Source organism: Papio anubis, chromosome 16, assembly GCF_008728515.1.
Source record: "Papio anubis isolate 15944 chromosome 16, Panubis1.0, whole genome shotgun sequence".
NCBI lineage: Eukaryota > Metazoa > Chordata > Mammalia > Primates > Cercopithecidae > Papio > Papio anubis.
The window spans coordinates 54,940,444-54,960,608 of NC_044991.1; the positions used below are offsets into that span (position 1 = coordinate 54,940,444).

The window sequence follows — 20,165 nt, forward strand, 5'->3', positions numbered from 1 at the left end:
TTCATTATTTGGAACTATGCTAATATTTACATGAAACCAATAAAGCTGTAGAAAATCATGTTTTGATCAAGTAGGAAAAAAAATTTATGATCCAAAAAACAATGTGGCTCATGAAGTATGTCAGTCAAAAAAAAGTAATAGATGATATTAATATTTCCAGGAACAGATGTTTGTGAAGGAAATAAATCATTTACTCTCCCGTTTATTTGATAAATACTTATCTGAGTACCTTCTATGAGCTAAGCTCTGAGTGCAGTGAGTAAACAAGGTCCCTAACCTTGAAGAACTTCACAAAGGCAGACAATGAGCAAGTACAACAGCGTGCACTGACATAACTAAAAATCACGAACAATGCCATAAAGAAAATGAGGACTATAAAAAAGAACAAAAGGGAGAAATGTCTGAACTGGATGGTCAGAGATGATCTCTCTGTGGGATAACCACACTGAGATCTAAAGGGTGAGAAGACACCAGCCCTGAGGCGCAATAGCAGGAACAGTCTAGACCAAGGGAATGGCAAACGCACAGGCTCTTAAGGTAATGATGTACACTGTACGTTTCGGGTAAGAAAGTAGGCTGGTGGAGCAGAAGTGCTGTGAATGATGGCAGGATAGGAAAAGACTGAGTCTGGGAAGGTAAACAGTGGTCACATCATGCAGGGCCATTAAGTCCAAAGGTAAGACACTGATGGGTTTTAAGAAGGTAGTAAATGATACTATTTACGTTGTTAAATGGCACCCCAGTTCATGTTTAGCAATTTGATTAATAGGAATAAATGGAAATGAACAGATTTGATAGAAATCTACTGCTGAAGACTAAGAGATAATAACAGGCTGTACATAAAGATAAAAGAATAAATATGACATGTATTTGGTGACAGAGTTGAGGGCACTTAATATGAAATTATGGTATGAGGAGGAGAACATACGGAAATATCTAAAGACTCCCAGATTTCTTGCGTCAAGAGAGAAGGAGGATGTTAGGGTAAAATCACGTAATGGCAAATATGCGCCTTTCATAACATCTAGTATAACAGCAGAAGGCATAATCACTTTCATGCCTTTAATTTCACCTTCTCTTCTCATGGTGGCAGCACTAGAGGTGATCAGATTTGGGATAGATTCTAAAGGTAGAGCTAACAAGATTTGACCTATCGTGTCAGACAGACACTGGGGTAGTCCTCATGATCTCCACCTCCTGGTATTCATACCCATGTATAATCCCCTCCCCTAGGAGGCAAACAGGATCTATGACTTGCTTTTAACCAACAGAATATGGCAAAGATGATAGGATATCATTTCTGTGACATCCATCCTGCTAGCAGACTCAGTCTAGAGACTCTCCTTGCAGCCTGATGAAGTAAGCAGCTATACTGGTGAAGTCCAGCTGACAAGAAACTAGGTGGCCTCTAGGAACTCAGGTAAGCTCTAGGAGCTGAAGGCAGCCTCCGTAAATTGAGGACAGCCTCAAGTCAATAGCCAGCAGAAAGCTGGGACCCTCAGTTTTATAACCACAAGGAAATTGACTCTGCCAGCAACCTGAGCGAGCTTGGAAATGAATTCTTCCTCACTCAGGCCTCTAGATGAGAATGCAGACCAGCTGACACCTTGACTACAGAGGACTCCTAATCAACCAAAATGGTGATAATAAATGCAAATGGTTTTAAGCTGCTAAGTTTGTGGTAATTTGTTATGTAGCGAGAGATAACTAATAAATATACTAATATGGGGTGTGAAGAAACAAGACGGCGCAGATGACCCAAGATTTCTGCCTTAAGTAAACAGAAGGATGGAGTGGCCATTAACTGAGATAGGGACATCTGGGGGAAGAGCAGCCTTGAGAAAAAGATAAGTGTGGGACATGCTGAGCATAAGATGCCTAGTACACAGACAGAAGGTTGAGACATCAATTAAAGAGTTGGAGATAGGGGCTCAGGTAAAAAGTCTAGGCTGCAAATACAAATTTGGGAGTCACCAAGTATAAAAGGCCAAGATACCATATGAGGTCACCAAAAGAGTGAATAAACAGACAGCAATGGACCAAGGGTTAAGCCCTGGCCTGACATCATTCAGAAGTCAGTCAGTTGAAGAGAAACCAGCTAAAGAGGCTGAGAAGGAATATGGAATTAAAAAAATTATCAAGGGAACGTGGCATCCTGGAAGTCAACTAAAGAAAGTGTTTAAAAGAGGAGGGAAGGATTAACTACATCAAATGTTGGTGCCAGATCAAGTAAGATGAGAACAAACAATGGAAAATAAAAAATTCAGCTCCTAAGTCACACTAGCCATATTTCAGGTGTGAAATAACTACATGTGGCCAGTGACACGACAGGGTAATACAGAACCTTTGCATCATGCCTGAAACTTCTATGAGACAGCACTGATCTACAGAAGACGATAAAGGGGCACAGATGTAGGTGAAGGGGAAATGTGGTGGCAGGAGTTTGTGGAAATAGTTTTCTGACCTTTATGTTTCAAAAGAGAAGCAGGAAGCAAGGCTATTAACTGAGAATGAAAACAGAAGAAAAGGTGGTAGGAATTTGAAAATGAAAAGATATTAGAGTTAAGAAGGAGAACAGGAGAGGGAAAGAGAAAGAATCAATGAACTATGGACCCATGTGGAGATCAAAGACTATTAGGGTATTAGAGAGAAAGATGTGAAAAGATTGGAAAGTGTCTCAGGTAAGATCCCCTGCAAGCAGAGCTGGAGATGGGGATTCCTGTAGAAGTGATTTACTGAGGGAATGCTCTCTTGACAAACATCAGGAAGTGAGACAAGCAAGGCAGCAGGAAGAAGGAGAGGATAAGCAAAAAGGTGGTCTCAGCTGAAGTATAGCTTTTGCCTGATCCCAAGGGGAGCCCTGGAACATGAATTTTCCCATGTAGAAGCAGGGTCAGACTCATGTACCTCCATCCAGCCAGTCAGCAGCTGGGGGCCAGGGTGACCATCCCATTTCATCCAGTACTGAGGGGTTTCTTAGGACACAAGACTCAGTGCTAAAACTGGAAGAGTTCCAGTTAAACTGGTTGGTCACTGTACTAGGGGCTATCCTGGGGGTAGAGCATAGTATGCTAGGTGTTCCTGGGTAAGACAGCTCCAGTCTGCTGAGAGAATTCTTCAGAGAAAGGGTCAGCTATGAACTGACAACAGCCAAATTGCACAGCATCAGGTAACTGTGTGCACCAGCCAGGCAAAAATAAAGAGATTTGGGCAAGGCACCAACAGTGTCCACCACAGAAGGGGGGTAGAATGTGGAACATTTAGAAATGAGATTATAGAGGGGCTGCAGTTATTGATAATGACACAGTCTAGGAGGTGCCCACACAAATGACTTGCTGAGGTAGAGTCTGGAAAGACAGCATGAGCGCCTGAACAACTCTGGGGCTTCCTCTGGGTTGTCCAGCCAAGAAAGAATAGAGACTGACAGCTGTCTTTCCCCCAGAGGGAAGGGGGATGTGTAAGAAAAGCTCTGTAGAGATCTAATCTCCTATGAGATCTCTGGGTGCCACCTGTGCCACTCCCACTGCTGGCAAACAGTTCTTCTGATGAAAACCATGAAAATACCTAAAATCTGTATACCTAAAAACTATAATAATATGTGACTTTAAATTCATATTCAGGAAAGCATTTGTGTTCCAGGCAAAGAAAATAGTTTGAATCTATGTATGGGGAAAGAAAAGAATCTGGAGGAAGACTACTAACCTGACCTGACCATTGCAGAAATTAAAGGGCTTGAACTAAGGCAGCAGCAATGGGAACAGAGATTGGGCCAGTTCAATCCTACACAAAAAGAACAAAGCTGGAGGTATCAGGTTACCAGACTTCAAACTATACTACTGGGCTACAGTAACAATAACAGCATGGCACTAATACAAAAACAGATACACAGACCAATGGAACAGAATAGAGTCCAGAAATAAGGCTTCACACCTACAACCATCTGATCTTCAACCTCTGTCTCCCAGGTTCAAGCAATTCTCCTGCCTCAGCCTCCTGAGCAGCTGGGACTACAGGTGCCCGCCACCATGCCTGGCTAATTTTTGTATTTTTAGTAGGGATGGGGTTTTATCATGTTGGCCAGGCTGATCTCAAACTCCTGATCTCAAGTGATCCACCCACCTCAGCCTCTGAAAGTGCTGGGGTTATAGGCATGAGCCACTGTGCCCAGTCTGACCAAGTTTTATTACAGAATTTGCCTGTGTTTCTTTGATTTTGCTAGACTAGTTGTGCAATGTGTTTTAACGACTATGGGGGGATGCAGAAACTAGGCCACCGCTGCCATATTTCCAGAATCCCTTAATGAACAGATGCTGGTTTTTTGGACAATCTTCATTAATAGAAAATGCCTAGAAAAAAGTTCCAGGTAATAAAATCAGCAAGATTAAATTTATAAATTTTTTTCTACAAGTCCACCTCCACAGCTAATTCCACTATGACAACACATATTCTCCCTTCAAAATGAGCAGCATGGGATCAGCAAATAGACTTTGAACCCTGGGACGTATTAGACGATGGTATAATTTCCACTAGCAAACTATAAATTCAAACCATTTGACCTTGGAACTATTAATTAAATTAAAAGATAAAGTAATCCCCTACTTATATAGAACTTACTACAAAACTTAAAGCAAAACATCAGAGACAGTATTTGAAAAACATGAATGCGTATCATGACAATGAATTTTTTGTAGCATTCAATTTTAAAAACTCAACATATGTTAAAACAATTTGAAAGACTACTACCAAAATATTAACAGGGATTTTCCTTAGGTAGTAGAATTACTGGTGATTTATTTTTGCTTATCTGTGCTTTATAAATTTTCAAAATAAAAAACTAAGCTTCTTGCAAAAATGTTTAAAATAACTTACGCTAGAACCATGTTGTAATCTGAGTGGTTGAACATATATCCTCCAACAACCCACATAATGTTTCCACTGACCACAGCTTTATGAGATGCTCTGGGGAGCTTTAAGTTAGAATATTCCTCTCGAGTCCAAAATGACTGGTTAGCTGGTACAGGAACTGAACATCCAGGACCTAATAAAAACATAATGAATTAGCTTCACAAAATACAGCTTTAAAGCTTACTGCATTTCAAGTTTTCATCATCTAAATGTAACAAATACTTAAATAATAGTCTTTCCTTTAGCATTTAAATATCAGACAAATCCTTTAATTTGTTATTTTAATTTATTCAGGGCATTGACCAAGGGTAAATCACATACTTTCTAATGATGACTTGACTATATCCAGGTTAGAGTTTTTTTGGTAATGAAATACCTGCTTAAGCAACTCTCAGGAGAAAGCCCAGATAAATAAATAATTAATTCACATGAAAAATCTTAAGGATAAAATATATAGTTATCCCTCAATATCCACAGGGGATTGGTTCCAGGACCCCCTTGGTACCAAAATCCACAGATGCTCAAAGTCCCTAATTTAAACTAGTGGTGTAGCACTTGCATATAACCTACACACATCCTGCCATATACTCTAACTCACGTCTAGATTACTTATAATACTTAACACAATGTAAATGCTATGTAAATGGTTTTCGTATGTGTATCTTTTATTTGTATTATCTTTTTTTTTGAGACGGAATCTCACTCACTCTGTTACCCATGTTGGAGTGCAGTGGTATGATCTCGGCCCACTGCAACCTGGGCCTCCAGGGTTCAAGATATTTTCCTGCCTCAGCCTCCTGAGTAGCTGGGATTACAGGTGCCTGCCACCATGCCCAGCTAAATTTTTGTATTTTTTAGTAGAGACAGGGTTTCACCATGTTGGCCAAGCTGGTCTCGAACTCCTGACCTCAGGTGAGCTGCCTGCCTTGGCCTCCCAAAGTGCTGGGATTATAGGCGTGAGCCACCATGCCCAGCCCATATTATCTTTCATTGTGTTTTTTTCTGAATATTTTCTACACACGGTTGTTTGAAATTGCAGATGCAGAATTTGTGGATATGGACGAATAAGTGTGATAACTAGACCTGGGAGCAATCATACAAACTATCCATCTTCTGGTAAATCAAGAAACTTAAACAAACTGAAGAGACAGGCTCCATTCTTGGGAGGTTTGGCTTCTGCTGCAATATTTGCACAATGGTAGATACTGAAATGCTTCAATTATTAACTCTACAATGTCAGCCAAACCCAACAAACTAAATTTAAACAAGCATATTTCCTTTCAAAATAAAAAGGTTCTGAGGAAGGGGTAAGTTTACAAGGAAAATCACCAAATTAATAACAGTTATTATCACTCACCCCTTAAAGAATTCCCTAAAGCTTCTTTAATTATTTCTGTAGATAATACTATTCGCTAACTCCTTTTAAGATTCTAATATATAACTGATTCCAATTTTCTCTGAACTTAGAGTGTGTTTCTGAGGAAATATCATTATTGTCAGCTCTTGTCCGATCTCCCAGCTTGGCTCTCTGCTACATCCTTTTATGACCGAGTCCAAGTTCTTCAACTTTCACAAACAGGTTACAAAAAACGGCCTACCCTCCATAATTCTAGAGACCACGACCACACATCTATGAAATGGAAATTCATAAGCAGCTGGATAGAGGGATGTTTCAAGCTTAAATGCTACCTGGTATTTGATTAATATAAACTATATAGGTGCTAAGAATAAAGTCAATCTATTTATTTAGCTGGGAATGTTCTATAAATGGAAGAAAAAATAAAAATGAAAGAAGCTCCTACCCTGCCAGCCTGAGAAGCAGGAGCATCCTCTGACATCACTTGAATTGCAGATGCCTCGACGAGGAGAACCACAGTTGTCTGTACAGTAAGGAATGTCACATGCTTCACCTTTCCAGTTTTCAGAACATTCACATTCAACAGTATTGCTGTTATTACTGATCTTACACTCTCCTCGGCCTGAGCAGTTATTCGGACACATGTCAAAACTGTGAAAATAGCAGGGTAAATTACATTAACAGAACACAACACAACACTTCGATTAACTTAGCAGAACTTTCTCCCACACAGGTTTAAGAATCTCACTGTCTCAGTTCATTCACAAGTATAACTTCAGTACTTAAAGATTCAGTCCAAATGGGTTTGCTCAACACTGCATAGCTAGAGCCTGAGGTACAAGTAATGAAATCAAATCAACCCTGCTGGATTCTCATAATAAGAGGATAAGAATAAATAACTCATAAAGTCAAAGAAATTACAAGGAGGGAGGAGATTTTTGCAGAACTGTCAGCTCCTCAAGGGTGGGAGGATTATCCTATTCTTCTTAGTAGCCTGCTAATGATAAGCTTTACAGAATTGCTGAGTTCATGGTTGCAAGTTTGGAAAGGAAAAGAATAAAACAAACTGCCAACAATAAACCACCATCCTCATGGTACATATTCCTCTGTATAGTCTCTGAAAATTTGTATATAATAGAATTTAAGGTTACTGCCCAGATTGGTATATTTAAAATTCCTTAGTAATTTTATCTACTCATTTCAGAAGGAAGAAGGCAGGCTACTTTAACTTAATGTAAGAATTGAACTATGGCCAGGCGCAGTGGCTCACAACTATAATCTCAACACTTTGGGAGGCAGAGGCAGAAGAATCACGGTCAGGAGTTCGAGACCAGCCTGGCCAACATGGTGAAACCCCGTCTTTACTAAATACACAAAAAAATTATCTGGGCATAGTGGCGGGTGCCTGTAATCCCAGTTACTCAGGAGGCTGAGGCAGGAGAATTGCTTGAACCCAGGAGGTGGAGGTTGCAGTGAGCCGAGATCGTGCCACTGCACTCCAACACGGATGACAGTTAGACTCTGTCTCAAAAAAAAAAAAAAAGAATTCAACTATAATGCATCCCATAATAACATAAGATACTTGTACTGACAGTGCTTTGAAACAATGTAATTCAGAATTTAAAAGAGGGGGATAAATGAGCTATCAAGGTACTTTAATGATATAGATTTCTCCTACTATTGAGTACATGACAACTACTAATATTTGTTGAGCTGTACTTTGTAAAATTCCAATGTTTTTGTCCATTAGCAGAAAAGTCCCCCTCTTCTAGGAGAAGTTCAACAGCAGCAACACCTGGGTTTAAATTGTGTTCCCACCACTTACTTTGACAATCTACTTAACCTTTTCCTGTCAGTTTCCTCAATTATAAACGAGTAGAAAAACAGAGCCCAGACCTCAATGAATTTATAGAAAAATTTAAAATGAGAAAATCCATGTAAACTGCCTGATGCTATGCCTGGCACACTGTAAGCTCTCAATCTATGTTAGCCATTATTGTTGTTAAAACATAGTAGATAGTCTCCTGAATGAAACCACAAATACTAGACTTAAGAATCTTACCTGTAAGTAATATTAAATCCAGTCAAATTATAAGCAGCATCACTAAAAAAATGCAGCAGGGCATAACCTGATGTGGCAACAACCTCAGGGACAGTCTCATTGCCATCTCTCTCAGGAACAATGAGGCCACTGAAATGAAAACACACTTCTTATAGAGGGAAGCACAAGCACAGACATGTCAAATTGTAGCAGACACAAATTTAAAACAAATCCGTCCTTATAATTTAAAAACCACATCCAGGAAGAGAGGCAAATTCCTGTGATAAATACATAGTGCTACCCTACTAGTTCTGGATCCTTGAGGAACAGATCTGAATCTTTTGCTAGGCTTCCTTTATTCTGAGTTGTATTTCTAATGAGATTTGAAATCAATGACCCTATTCTTTTTCTTATAAAACTTTTTATAGTGCTTCTTTGAAAAAATAAACTTCCACAATCACGTAAAGTAACAAATTTTATGAGTGATGAATACTACACGTATATTGCTGAAAGACATGAGTTCTTTTTGTTTGTTTGTTTGTTTGTTTGTTTTGAGACAGAGTTTTGCTCTTGTTGCCCGGGCTACAGTGCAGTGGCGCAATCTCAGCGCAACCTCTGTGTGCCAGGGTTCAAGTGATTCTCCTGCATCAGTCTCCTGAGTAGCTGGGATTACAGGTGCCCGCCACCATGCCCAGCTAATTTTTTAATATTTTTAGTAGAGACAGCGTTTCATCATGTAGGTCAGGCTGGTCTCGAACTCCTGACCTCAGGTGATCCACCCACCTCAGCCTCCCAAAACGTAGGGATTACGGGCGTGAGCCACAGCGCCCAAGATATTTTATATAAAATATTTATATAAGAATATGAAGAAGCTAAACAAACACCCATAACTCCAACACTGTTAGCATTCTAATGCATTTTCTTAGCCTAATTGATGTTATTTACATTGTATATTCTATTTTACAAATAAAACATATGCATTTTCTATATCATTAAAAGCTCCCTAGGTTGTCCTTAGGACCTCACTCACAACCCAGCACATAATAGATTCTAAATGTTTGTTGTGTGACTGGTATAAAACAAACAAACAAACAAAAAAACACTTACTGAGTAAAAAGGTCTAAATGATGCCTTTAAGACTCTAGAGCCATAATACCAACTTGCTTTCCAGAAGAGATATGTAACTTGAAATCATATCAATACAGAATGAAGGGTCCATCCCACTTCACTCTGCCAACAGCAAGGACTACTAGGTTCTATTTTAATTTTGCTAATTTAATAAGTAAAAAGCAATATTTAAATTGTTGTTCTGAGTTCTTTTTACTCCTGAGGTTAATCGTTTTTCTTATGTCTACCTGCTGTTGCATTTCTTCATATGTCCGTGATTTTTGCCTCATTATTGATTCGCGACCACCACCACTACCATCATATTTGGTAAAAACCGAGATCCTTGCCAAGCCCTACGCAATCTGTCCCAGACATACAACCTCATGCTCATTCACTCTGACCTAGCAATTCTATTTCTTTGTAGAAAAAATACTTGCTCATGTACACAATGACCAATATACAAGAATCCTAACCACAGCACTGTTCAGATGGCAACAGGTTGGAACCCATCTAAATGCTCATGCCCAGAAATCTGACTGCATAAGTCACTGCATATTACATAGGTCTGCGGGACTAAAAAGAAGCTCATCAGGCATTCTGATAAGGGCATAGGGGAGAAGCAAGCTGCAAAACAATGGGCCTAGTACATGTGTACACTTACATGTACCTATATAAATGCATACAAAAATGACTGGAAGAGTCCATAAGCAAGGAATCAAAATGAAGAGGGAAAGGATTTTCATTTCATTTGTTTTGCTTTGTTTTGTTTTGAGACAAGGTCTTACTCTGTTGCCCAAGCTAGAGTACAGTGGCACGATCACAGTTCACTGCAGTCTTGACCTCCTGAGCTCAAGCAATCCTCCCACCTCAGCCTCCTGAGTGACTGGGACTACAGGCACACACCACCACGGCTGGTTAATTTTTAAAATTTTTTGTACAGATGAGGTCTCACCCTGTTGCCCAGGCTGGTCTTGAACTCCTGGGATCAAGTAATCCTCCTGCCTCAGCCTCACGAAGTGTTGCGGTTACAGGCCTGAGCCACTGTGCCTGGCCCTTTATTCAATATATATATATATTTTTTTCTTGAGACAGAGTCTCCCTCTGTCGCCCAGACTGGAGCACAGTGGCGCAATCTCGGCTCATCGCAACCTCCACCTCCCTGGTTCAAGCAATTCCCCTGCCTCAGTCTCCTGAGTAGCTAGGATTACAGGCATACACCACCAAGCCCAGATGATTTTTCTTTTTTTGTATTTTTAGTAGAGATGGGGTTTCACCATGTTGGCCAGACTGGTCTTGAACTCCTGACCTCAGGCAATCTGCCCACCTTGGCCTCCCAAAGTGCTGGGATTACAGGTGTGAGCCACCACGCCTGGCCCTTCAATTTTTAATATGAAGACAGAACTCTAGGAACTCTGAAACTCTGGTGCTCCAGGAGTTACAAAATAGTGATGCATTTTCTACTATGTATTCAACTAACAAATATTTACTAAGCATTTACTACCTGTGAGACACTGTTCTAGGTACCAGGAATACAACAGTGAATAAGACTATGTCCCTGCCTTCATGTAGTTCACATTAGAAAAACAACAAATAAGCCCAGATACTCCCCACATACATAATGCCAGGTAGAGACAAACGCTATGAAGGGAAGGAGAGCAGAGGGAAAGAACAGAAGGTGCTACTTTAGAAAGGGTGAAAGGAAGGCCTCTTGGAAGAGGTGACATTTGATTGGAGATGTAAATGAAGGATTAACCATCATCATGCTTTCACTGGTTATATACACCAGAATCCCTTGAAATGCTGAAGGAATAAGTACTGACAAGACCAGGGCCACCTGGAAACAGGTATGTCAAAAGCAATCTTCGGCTGGATGCAGTGGCTCACACCTGTAATCCCAACACTTTGGAGAGGCCAAGGCGGGAGGACTGCTTGAGCCCAGGAGTTCAAGACCAGCCTGGGCAACATTGTTAGACTCCATCTCCACAAAAAAAAAAAAAAAAAAAAATTAGCTGGGCATAGTGTTGCATTCTTGTGGTCCCAGCTACTAGGGAGGCTGAGGTGGGAGTATCTCTTGAGCCCAGGAGGTTGAGGCTGCAGTGAGCTACGTTCCTGCCTCTACACTCCAGCCTGGGGGAGAAAGAAAAGGAAAAGGGAAGGGGAAGAGGAAGGGGAAAGGGAAGGGAAGGAAAAGGGGAAGGGGAAGTGGGAAGGAGAAGGGGAAAGGGGAAAAGGGAAGGGGGAAAGGGAAGGGTTCCTCTAGATCACACAGTCTAACAACTGCCCCACCAGCGCATAACTTTCTTTAAAAAAAAAAAAACAACTCTAAAAGGAATAATGTTCTTTTGAAGAATTTTCTCAATCACTGTCTCTGCTCTACCACTGCTACCACTGTTTATCAAATATACCGTCCAGGTGAACCACAGAGTGATGTACACCTGCTTGGCTCATGTTCCTACAAGGCTCCTGATAAGCTGATTCAAAGTGCCTGGCATACAACAAGAGCTCCATGAATTCTGATTAACAAACACAGTAACAAGTGAATCCCCAACAAGTACTATTATGATAACATCACACTTAGTTTTTGGGCCTATGTTAAAGTTTGGGGTGCTTCTTGCTACAAGTTACATTTCAAATGCTGGCATAAAGATACACACTCCAACACTTGGCCAATGCCACTTTAAATGTTCAGCACAGCCATCCACCCTGCTCTTTGGCCTTGTAAATGAACCTTTAAAACCCAGAAAATGGCCTTGGTTCTCAGTTCAAAGATACGTCCGAGAGATTTCTAAGCCAAAGCGGGTAGAAAAACACGAGGACACAACAGTCACCTGATCTCCTGTCCTTGTGTACTGTTTGCCTCCTGTTAACTCCCTCACCCACACGGGACATCAGCCAGACAAGCCCCACGTGAGAAACACAAAAATATTTGTTGAACTGATTTCTTTTTAAAGTAAAGGAAATAAAACGTTTGAGACAAAGAAATTTAGAAAGCCAGTTGCAGGTGGTTTCCTAAGGGGATATGCATTTTAGAAAAATATACAGTCATACACCACATAATGACACTTGGTCAACAATGGACCACATATATGACAGAGGTTGTATAAGATTATAATACTGTATTTTTTCTGTACCTTTCCATGTATAGATATGTTTAAATATACAAATACTATTGGGTTACAATTACCTACAGTATTCAGTACAGTAAGATGCTGTACAGATTTGTGGCCTAGGTACAATAGGCTGTACCATATCAGCAGGATGTACAGTAGGCTATACCATCTATTGGTGTAAATACACCCTATGATGTTTACACAATGATGAAATCATCTAATAACACATTTCTCAAAACGTATTCCTGTTGTCAAGTGACACATGACTGTATTTTAAAATCCTCTATCAAGTAAAAGGAAGAAAATTAGAGACAGTTTTGAATTCCCATGTGGCCAAAAACATAACAAACAACACAGCTACTTGTTGCTAATCAAAAGTAAAACACCCTAACAATTCAGAACACTCCATATATTTGGTGTTAAATTGCTTCTGTTTAACTACTAATGTAAATGTACTTACTGAAAAAAATATATATAATAAGTATGTTCCTGATTTCTCCACAGGTAGCCACTGTTCATTTTATGTGTACTGTTCCAAAAAGTTTCCCTCACTCATGATGCACATACATATACACACACAGTTATATTTGAACTCAACAAATAACTCCTGAAGGCCTATGCAATGGGCACTACACAAGGAACGTGATGTATGTTATTCCTGATTTAAATTTTTCACAGAAATAGTTTCATTCAATATATTACTCTCAAAATATTTTGTAACGATAAACTTCACCACCACCACAAGAAGCAGGTGAACTTAATAGAACTATCACAATTTTACAGATCAGGAAACTGAAGAGAGAAGTCACGTACTATGCCTAGAAACTTACCCAGGGCTACAGAAACCAAGTTAGCACTAACACACAAGTGATGGTGGGACTCAAGAACTAGTATTTTTTCCATAAAATAAATGTGTTAAGTGATAATAAAGGTGAACCCAGTAAGAATGCAATCCAGAAGATATGCTTAAATTTAGAATCAAACAATGATGAAAGAACACTTATATGACTGAGCTTACCTAAATGCAGCAACTAGCGGTGCATAAATTGAGTCCCCATCATAAACGTATAAATGGTCCCAACTACACTCTGTAGCAAAATGATTGAAACGAAGTCTCATTATTCTATTTGGCCTGAAAAGAATAAAAAAAAGGAATTTATAATAAAATTATTGTAACTATCAGACATTTGAGAATATAAAAATTCAGATTTTTAAATTAATAATATGTAACACAGTCTAACAACTGCCCCATCAGTACTCCTTCATTTGTCAAAGATTTATTTAGTACTCTCCATGTGCAAGACTACTAAACATGCAATGGGAAACAAAATTGATGTGGTCCATGATTCTGGGCCTTACAGTCCATTCAGTGGCCACTCTTTAATGGCCTCTGAACCAACCAATTAGCCTTACCATTTCTGCACTTCCTTATTCAACTTCAGATTCCACACTACGTCATTTCATAAACATGCCTGCCAATCCTCTAAATTTGCCAGCCCCTCTGATTTTTCATGACACTGGCTGGCAAAAGCTCTGTTCTACAGGAAACCAGTTATCTGCTCTAAGATTGAATCAGGAAAAAAAAAAGACGGGGGGCGGTGGAGGTAAAAAAAAAAAAAACAACCTAAGCTGTATTGGAGAAAGCCATACCTCTACACCACACCACTGGATAGATTGGTTTCGGCATTGGTCTCTGCTCTCCAACTGCAAATGGCACTTAGATTCTACCAGCAATCCTACCAATTCTCTCTCACTCTCCACAACTGCTACTCTCAACGACTATTTCAAATCACCCAGTCCCACCTCCCTGCTTATGCTCAGCAATCAGACAAAAAACCCTAAAATTCCCATTTTCCAAAATTCTATACCTATCTGCCTCTCTTTCTGTTTCTCAAATATTTTACATCTCTCTCTCATCTGGAACTTTTGCATCCACATTTAAATCTGCTTAAGTATCACATATTTTACAAAAATAAAAACAGGCCGGGCGCGATGGCTCACGCCTGTAATCCCAGCACTATGGGAGGCCAAGGTGGGCGGATCACGAGGTCAGGAGATCGAGACCATCCTGGCTAACACAGGGAAATCCCGTCTCCACTAAAAAAGACAAAAAAATTAGCCAGGCGTGGTGGTGGTTACCTGTAGTCCCAGCTACTCGGGAGGCTGAGGCAGGAGAATGGCGTGAACCCAGGAGGCGGAGCTTGCAGTGAGCCGAGATTGTGCCACTGCATTCCAGCCTGGGCAACAGAGCAAGACTCCATTTCAAAAATAAAAAAAATTAAAAAAATAAAAATAAAAATAAAAACAAAAAGCCTCAAATCCCGACTCTCCCTCTACCAAATACCTGCCCTACCGTTTCTCCTCCTAATAAGGTAAAACTTTGCAGAAAACTTTGCTTTCTCCAGTGCCTCTATCTCACTCACCCCTTCACTCTCTAGCCTGGCTTCAGTCCAACACTCCACTCAGAAAGCTCTGGGAATATCAACATCATTATATCTTGCTGATGCCTAATTCTATTTCTCCAGTTTAGATCTGTCCTCTACCCCACACTTATCTAACATCCCTAGGTTAACAACTAAATAAATACATAAACAAGTAAACTCAGATGGTGATGAATACTGTGAAGAATTATTAAAAGAAGGTGATGTGGCAGCACAAAAAGCAGTAGGGAGATAGCCCAGTAAGCTTTGGCAACATGAGAATGACAAGAGACAAGCCATGTGAAAAGCCCAGGGAGGGAACAGCATGGTCTTAAGGGAGAAAGAGGCTGACATGTCCAAGCAACATGAAGAAAATCAGCGTGCCTGAAACACAGCAAACAGAAAATCTTAAGAGATGAGAAGCGGGAGGTGGGCAAGGGGCAAAAGCAGGAGGCCAATTTCAAGGCTACTGTGTGGCCCAGGAGAGAGAGGATGGTGGGTCTCCCAGTTGTAGAGATGGAGGTGAAAAGGAGTCTGGTGATGGATTGGGGAGACATTCTTTTTTCTTCGAGACGGAGTCTCGCTCTGTCACCCAGGCTGGAGTGCAGTGGCTGGATCTCAGCTCACTGCAAGCTCCGCCTCCCAGGTTCACGCCAATCTCCTGCCTCAGCCTCCTGAGTAGCTGGGACTACAGGCGCCCGCCACCTCGCCCGGCTAGTTTTTTGTATTTTTTTTTTTAGTAGAGACGGGGTTTCACCGTGTTAGCCAGGATGGTCTCGATCTCCTGACCTCGTGATCTGCCCGTCTCGGCCTCCCAAAGTGCTGGGATTACAGGCTTGAGCCACCGTGCCTGGCCGACATTCTAAAGGGAAAACTGACAGAACTTACTGACAGGCTAAATGTGGGGAATAAGGAAAAGGAGGAATGAAAGTTTCTTTGCTTCGTTTTTCGCTTACACTGAGGAAGAACAACCATTGAGAGCATATTCAGAAAAACAAGTGGAAGAGGGCGTCAGGTGGTTATGAACTGATAGGACAGAGCAGAGCTCCTTAGAGCAGCACTTCTCAAAATGAAGTCCACAAAATGCTACAGGTCCTGAGACCCTTATGGGAAGTCCCAGGAGGTCAAAACTATATTCACAGTAAAACTAAGATAGCATATATTTTATCGCCATGCTGGCATTTACTAATGGTTCAAAGAGCAATGGTGGGTGAAACTGTGGGCATCTTAGAACAAATTGAGACAACAGCAGCAAATGGTACTAGTGATCACTGCTGTTCTTCACCACCAATTGCTCACAGGAAAAAGAAAAACTGCCAGTTTCATTTAAGGATATCTTGATTAAGCAGTTTAAAACTTCTAATTTTATTAAATCCTGACCAATTAGTAGACATCTCTTTAATATTCTGACAAGATGGAAAGTAAATATAAAACACTTCTCTTGCCTAATAGAAGCGCCATGGTTTTCTCAATGAAAACCACTTTTGCTACTGTTTAAGTTGCAAGCTGAATTAGCTACTTTTTTCTTACAACACCATTTACCATGCTTACTTGAAAGAACAATAAACAAATTATGGTTATTCAGAGTTGGATATCTGGCAGACATTTTCTTAAAAATTAGGAAAGCAAGCCTGTCACTTCAAAGAAAACAACTGACAGTATTTGCTGCCAAAGATAAAATACAAGCTTTCAAGTAGTAATCAGGATTTTGGAAAATTTGTTATCTGCCATACTTAGAACTTTTTGAGGAGACTGATGGTGATATTAACCAATGTGATTTTTTAAATATTATGTAAGGGAATAAATATATCAACATATGGAAGATCTGCATAATTCAATGACCTATTGTTTTCCAAATGACCTATATATCATGTTACCAAATCATAGATGGGCAAAAGATCCACTCAGTGCAAGAAAACCAATGGATTTTAATTTAACAAGTACCAGAAGTTCCTTCACATAGTTTCAGATTCCAAACTGCAATTTACTTTTAAGAAATTACTACTTAAGTTTTGATATGGTATCAAAGAAGGCTATATACAATTATTTTATAATACTGTACTATTAATATCTTTTTTCCTACTTCATATTCAAGTGAGGCCTCATCTTCTTGACACGTTTCAATCACAATAACATACTGCAACAAAGTGAATGCAGAAGATATGATAATTCAGCTCTTTTATCAAGCTAGACATTAAAGAGATTTGCAAAAATGTAAAACAATGTCATTCTTTTCACTACAATTTTTTAAATATAAGGTTCTTTTTCATTAAAATATCATTTGTACTAACATGTAGTGGGCTTACAATTGTTGCTTTTAAATGAATAAATAATATTTGTTGGTTATAAGTTCTAATATGGTGAACACAGACAAACATAAACTTATTTGGGGCCGGGGGCGGTGGCTCACGCCTGTAATCCCAGCACTTTGTGAGGCCAAGGCAGGACGATCACTTGAGGTCAGGAGTTCGAGACCAGCCTGGCCAACATGGTGACACCCTGTCTCTACTACAAAATACAAAAACTTAGCTGGGCATGGTGGCACATGCCTGTAATCCCAGCTACTCGGAAGGCTGAGGCAGGAGAATCGCTTGAACCCAGGAGGTGGAGGTTGCAGAGAGCCAAGATCACACCACTGTACTCCAGCCTGGGCCACAGAGTGACACGCCATCTCAAAATAAATAAATAAATAAATAATAAACAAACTTATTTAGAATCCTCAAAGTTTAGAGTGTAAAGAAGTCCTGAGACCAAAAAAGTTTGAGAAATACTGCTTTAAAAGTCTCCCATGAAGACAAGGAGAAAAAAAGCAACAGCTAGAGGGACACAGTGGGTCCAGAGAAGGGATCACTTAAGCAATAACAGTTATTACAATTTTCTTATCCACAACAAAAATAGATACTTAGAAAAATAACACAATATTGTAATTTTCTTTCTTTTTTTTTTTGTTTTTTGTTTTTTGTTTTTTGTTTTTTGAGACGGAGTCTCGCTCTGTCGCCCAGGCTGGAGTGCAGTGGCCGGATCTCAGCTCACTGCAAGCTCCGCCTCCCGGGTTCCCGCCATTCTCCTGCCTCAGCCTCCCGAGTAGCTGGGACTACAGGCGCCCACAACCGCACCCGGCTAATTTTTTGTATTTTTAGTAGAGACGAGGTTTCACCGTGGTCTCGATCTCCTGACCTTGTGATCCGCCCGCCTCGGCCTCCCAAAGTGCTGGGATTACAGGCGTGAGCCACCGCGCCCGGCAATATTGTAATTTTCTAATGCTTTAAGCAAACCATTAAAAATATGTAACTGTGGCTGGGTGCAGCGACTCACGCCTGTAATCCCAGCACTTTGGGAGGCCAAGGTGGGCGGATCACTTGAGGTCAGGAGTTCCAGACCATCCTGGTTAACATGGTGAAACCCCATCTCTACTAAAAATACAAAATTAGCCGGGCGTGGTGGCACGCACCTGTAATCCCAGCTACTCAGGAGGCTGAGTCAGGAGAATCGTTTGAACCTGGGAGGTGGAGGTTGCAGTGAGCCGAGATCACGCCACTGCACTCCAGCCTGGGTGACAAGAGCAAAACGCTGTCCCATAAAAAAAATATATATATATATTAAAAAAAATAACCATTTCTGAACTATTACAGTTGGAAATACACAAATTTGTGGTGTGTACAATTCATTTGCAGCATTAAATCAACATGAAACTTTTAAATTAATGAAGGCTAAGAAAAATAAAATTCACTTGTCAAATGAAAGGTTATCAAGTAAATGTTTTAAGTACTTTATGCTACAGATCGTTAATTTTATTTGTGGGAAAACTAATGCCACACTGACCTCTATGCTAAAAAAACAAAAATTAAGTCAGCCATTTCTACTTACTGTCCTTCAATGAGCCAGGTGCACTTCGTTTTATATTTATAATTTCCAGGTCCATCTGTTACAAACCCAGAAGATCCAGTTAGTCTGTAATTTAAATCAAAAAAGAAAACTTAAGTCTATGATATTAATTTCATATATTTTTATATATTTTAATATATTAGTATTTTTAAATTCTTAATATAATACAAATTAAACATAATGGGCACATTAACACATACTGTAACCAGTAGAAAATGACTAGTTATATTCAGATTGCATAAATTTAGATGAAACAAATACTTATCACATACATGAAAAAAGAAGACAGCAAAATATAAAAAGCAACAGGAATGAACAAAACATACCTAAATCTTAATTTTATGTCATCCTTTTTCCTTTTGGTAAAGATGGGTCTCGCTATGTGGCCCACGCTGGTCTCAAACTCCTAGCTTCAAGAGATCCTCCCACCTCGGCTTCCCAAAGCACCAGAATTACAGGCTTGAGCCTTCACACCCAGCCATAAATTTCTTAAATTTGTTTTTTATTTTTTGTAGAGATAGAGTCTCACGAAGTTGCCAGGCTTGAACTTATGGCCTCAAGCAATCCTCCTCTCTTGGCCTCCCAAAATGCTGGGATTACAGGCATGAGCCACTGCGACCAGCAAGTATCTGCTGCTATATAAAAATTTTTAATATTTAAGAAGGACGCTATTTCCTTCATCATGGCTATTTCCAGATCATTTTTCTTCCCTCTTTCTTCAACAACATCAGCCACTCGGAACACAAGCTCGCTTCTGGATCTGCCTCCCTTACCTTCTGAGTCATCTCCCAGCTACTCCTAATGCACTACAGATATTAATAAATCGTTCACTCTATTCCACTATCTGCATCAACATCTAAGATGTTCCATCCAAAACCCAGCCTCTCCATTTCTTAACCTCACCATTAACTATCTTTTCCTCCACCCCTCTTTAGCCATCCCCTTCTCTGGCCCTTGCTATTACCAGTAACAACATTACCCACAAAAAAAGCACCCTAACCTCTGACTACTGTCTCATGTCTCCAGTTCATTTAGCCTATTTCCCCCTTTCCAATGAGTCTTCAGCCCCATGGAGATCACCAATACACGGAACTATCATTTCTTCACTGTTCACCACCTACCATCCACACATGTCACTTTCTCACATACCTAGTTAAGACCCCATAGCCCATCACAAGAATCATACCCTGCAAACCCCTTGATGTTCTTGCCTTTCTCTCCCTCTGCTGTACTCGCCTGATAGAGATGTATCCATGCCTTACTCCCCAAAATCCATTCCACCCCAAAATGTTAGTTGAAGCCAATCATGTTTTCCCATGCCCCTTATCATTGACTGATTA

General features: G+C 40.1%; 1 protein-coding gene across 3 annotated transcripts in view; it reads right to left on the reverse strand.

The window, feature by feature from the left end:
• Positions 1-20,165, reverse strand: part of ATRN (attractin) — a 178,433-nt gene that overhangs the window by 105,348 nt on the left and 52,920 nt on the right. For all 3 annotated transcript variants that reach the window (XM_031656597.1, XM_031656599.1, XM_031656598.1), the window contains exons 2-6: positions 18,808-18,891; positions 13,539-13,652; positions 8,325-8,453; positions 6,708-6,913; positions 4,870-5,038 (exon numbers count right to left, since the gene is read on the reverse strand). In XM_031656597.1, the coding sequence (XP_031512457.1) occupies positions 4,870-5,038; positions 6,708-6,913; positions 8,325-8,453; positions 13,539-13,652; positions 18,808-18,891 (702 nt within the window). The remainder of the gene's footprint in view (positions 1-4,869; positions 5,039-6,707; positions 6,914-8,324; positions 8,454-13,538; positions 13,653-18,807; positions 18,892-20,165) is intronic.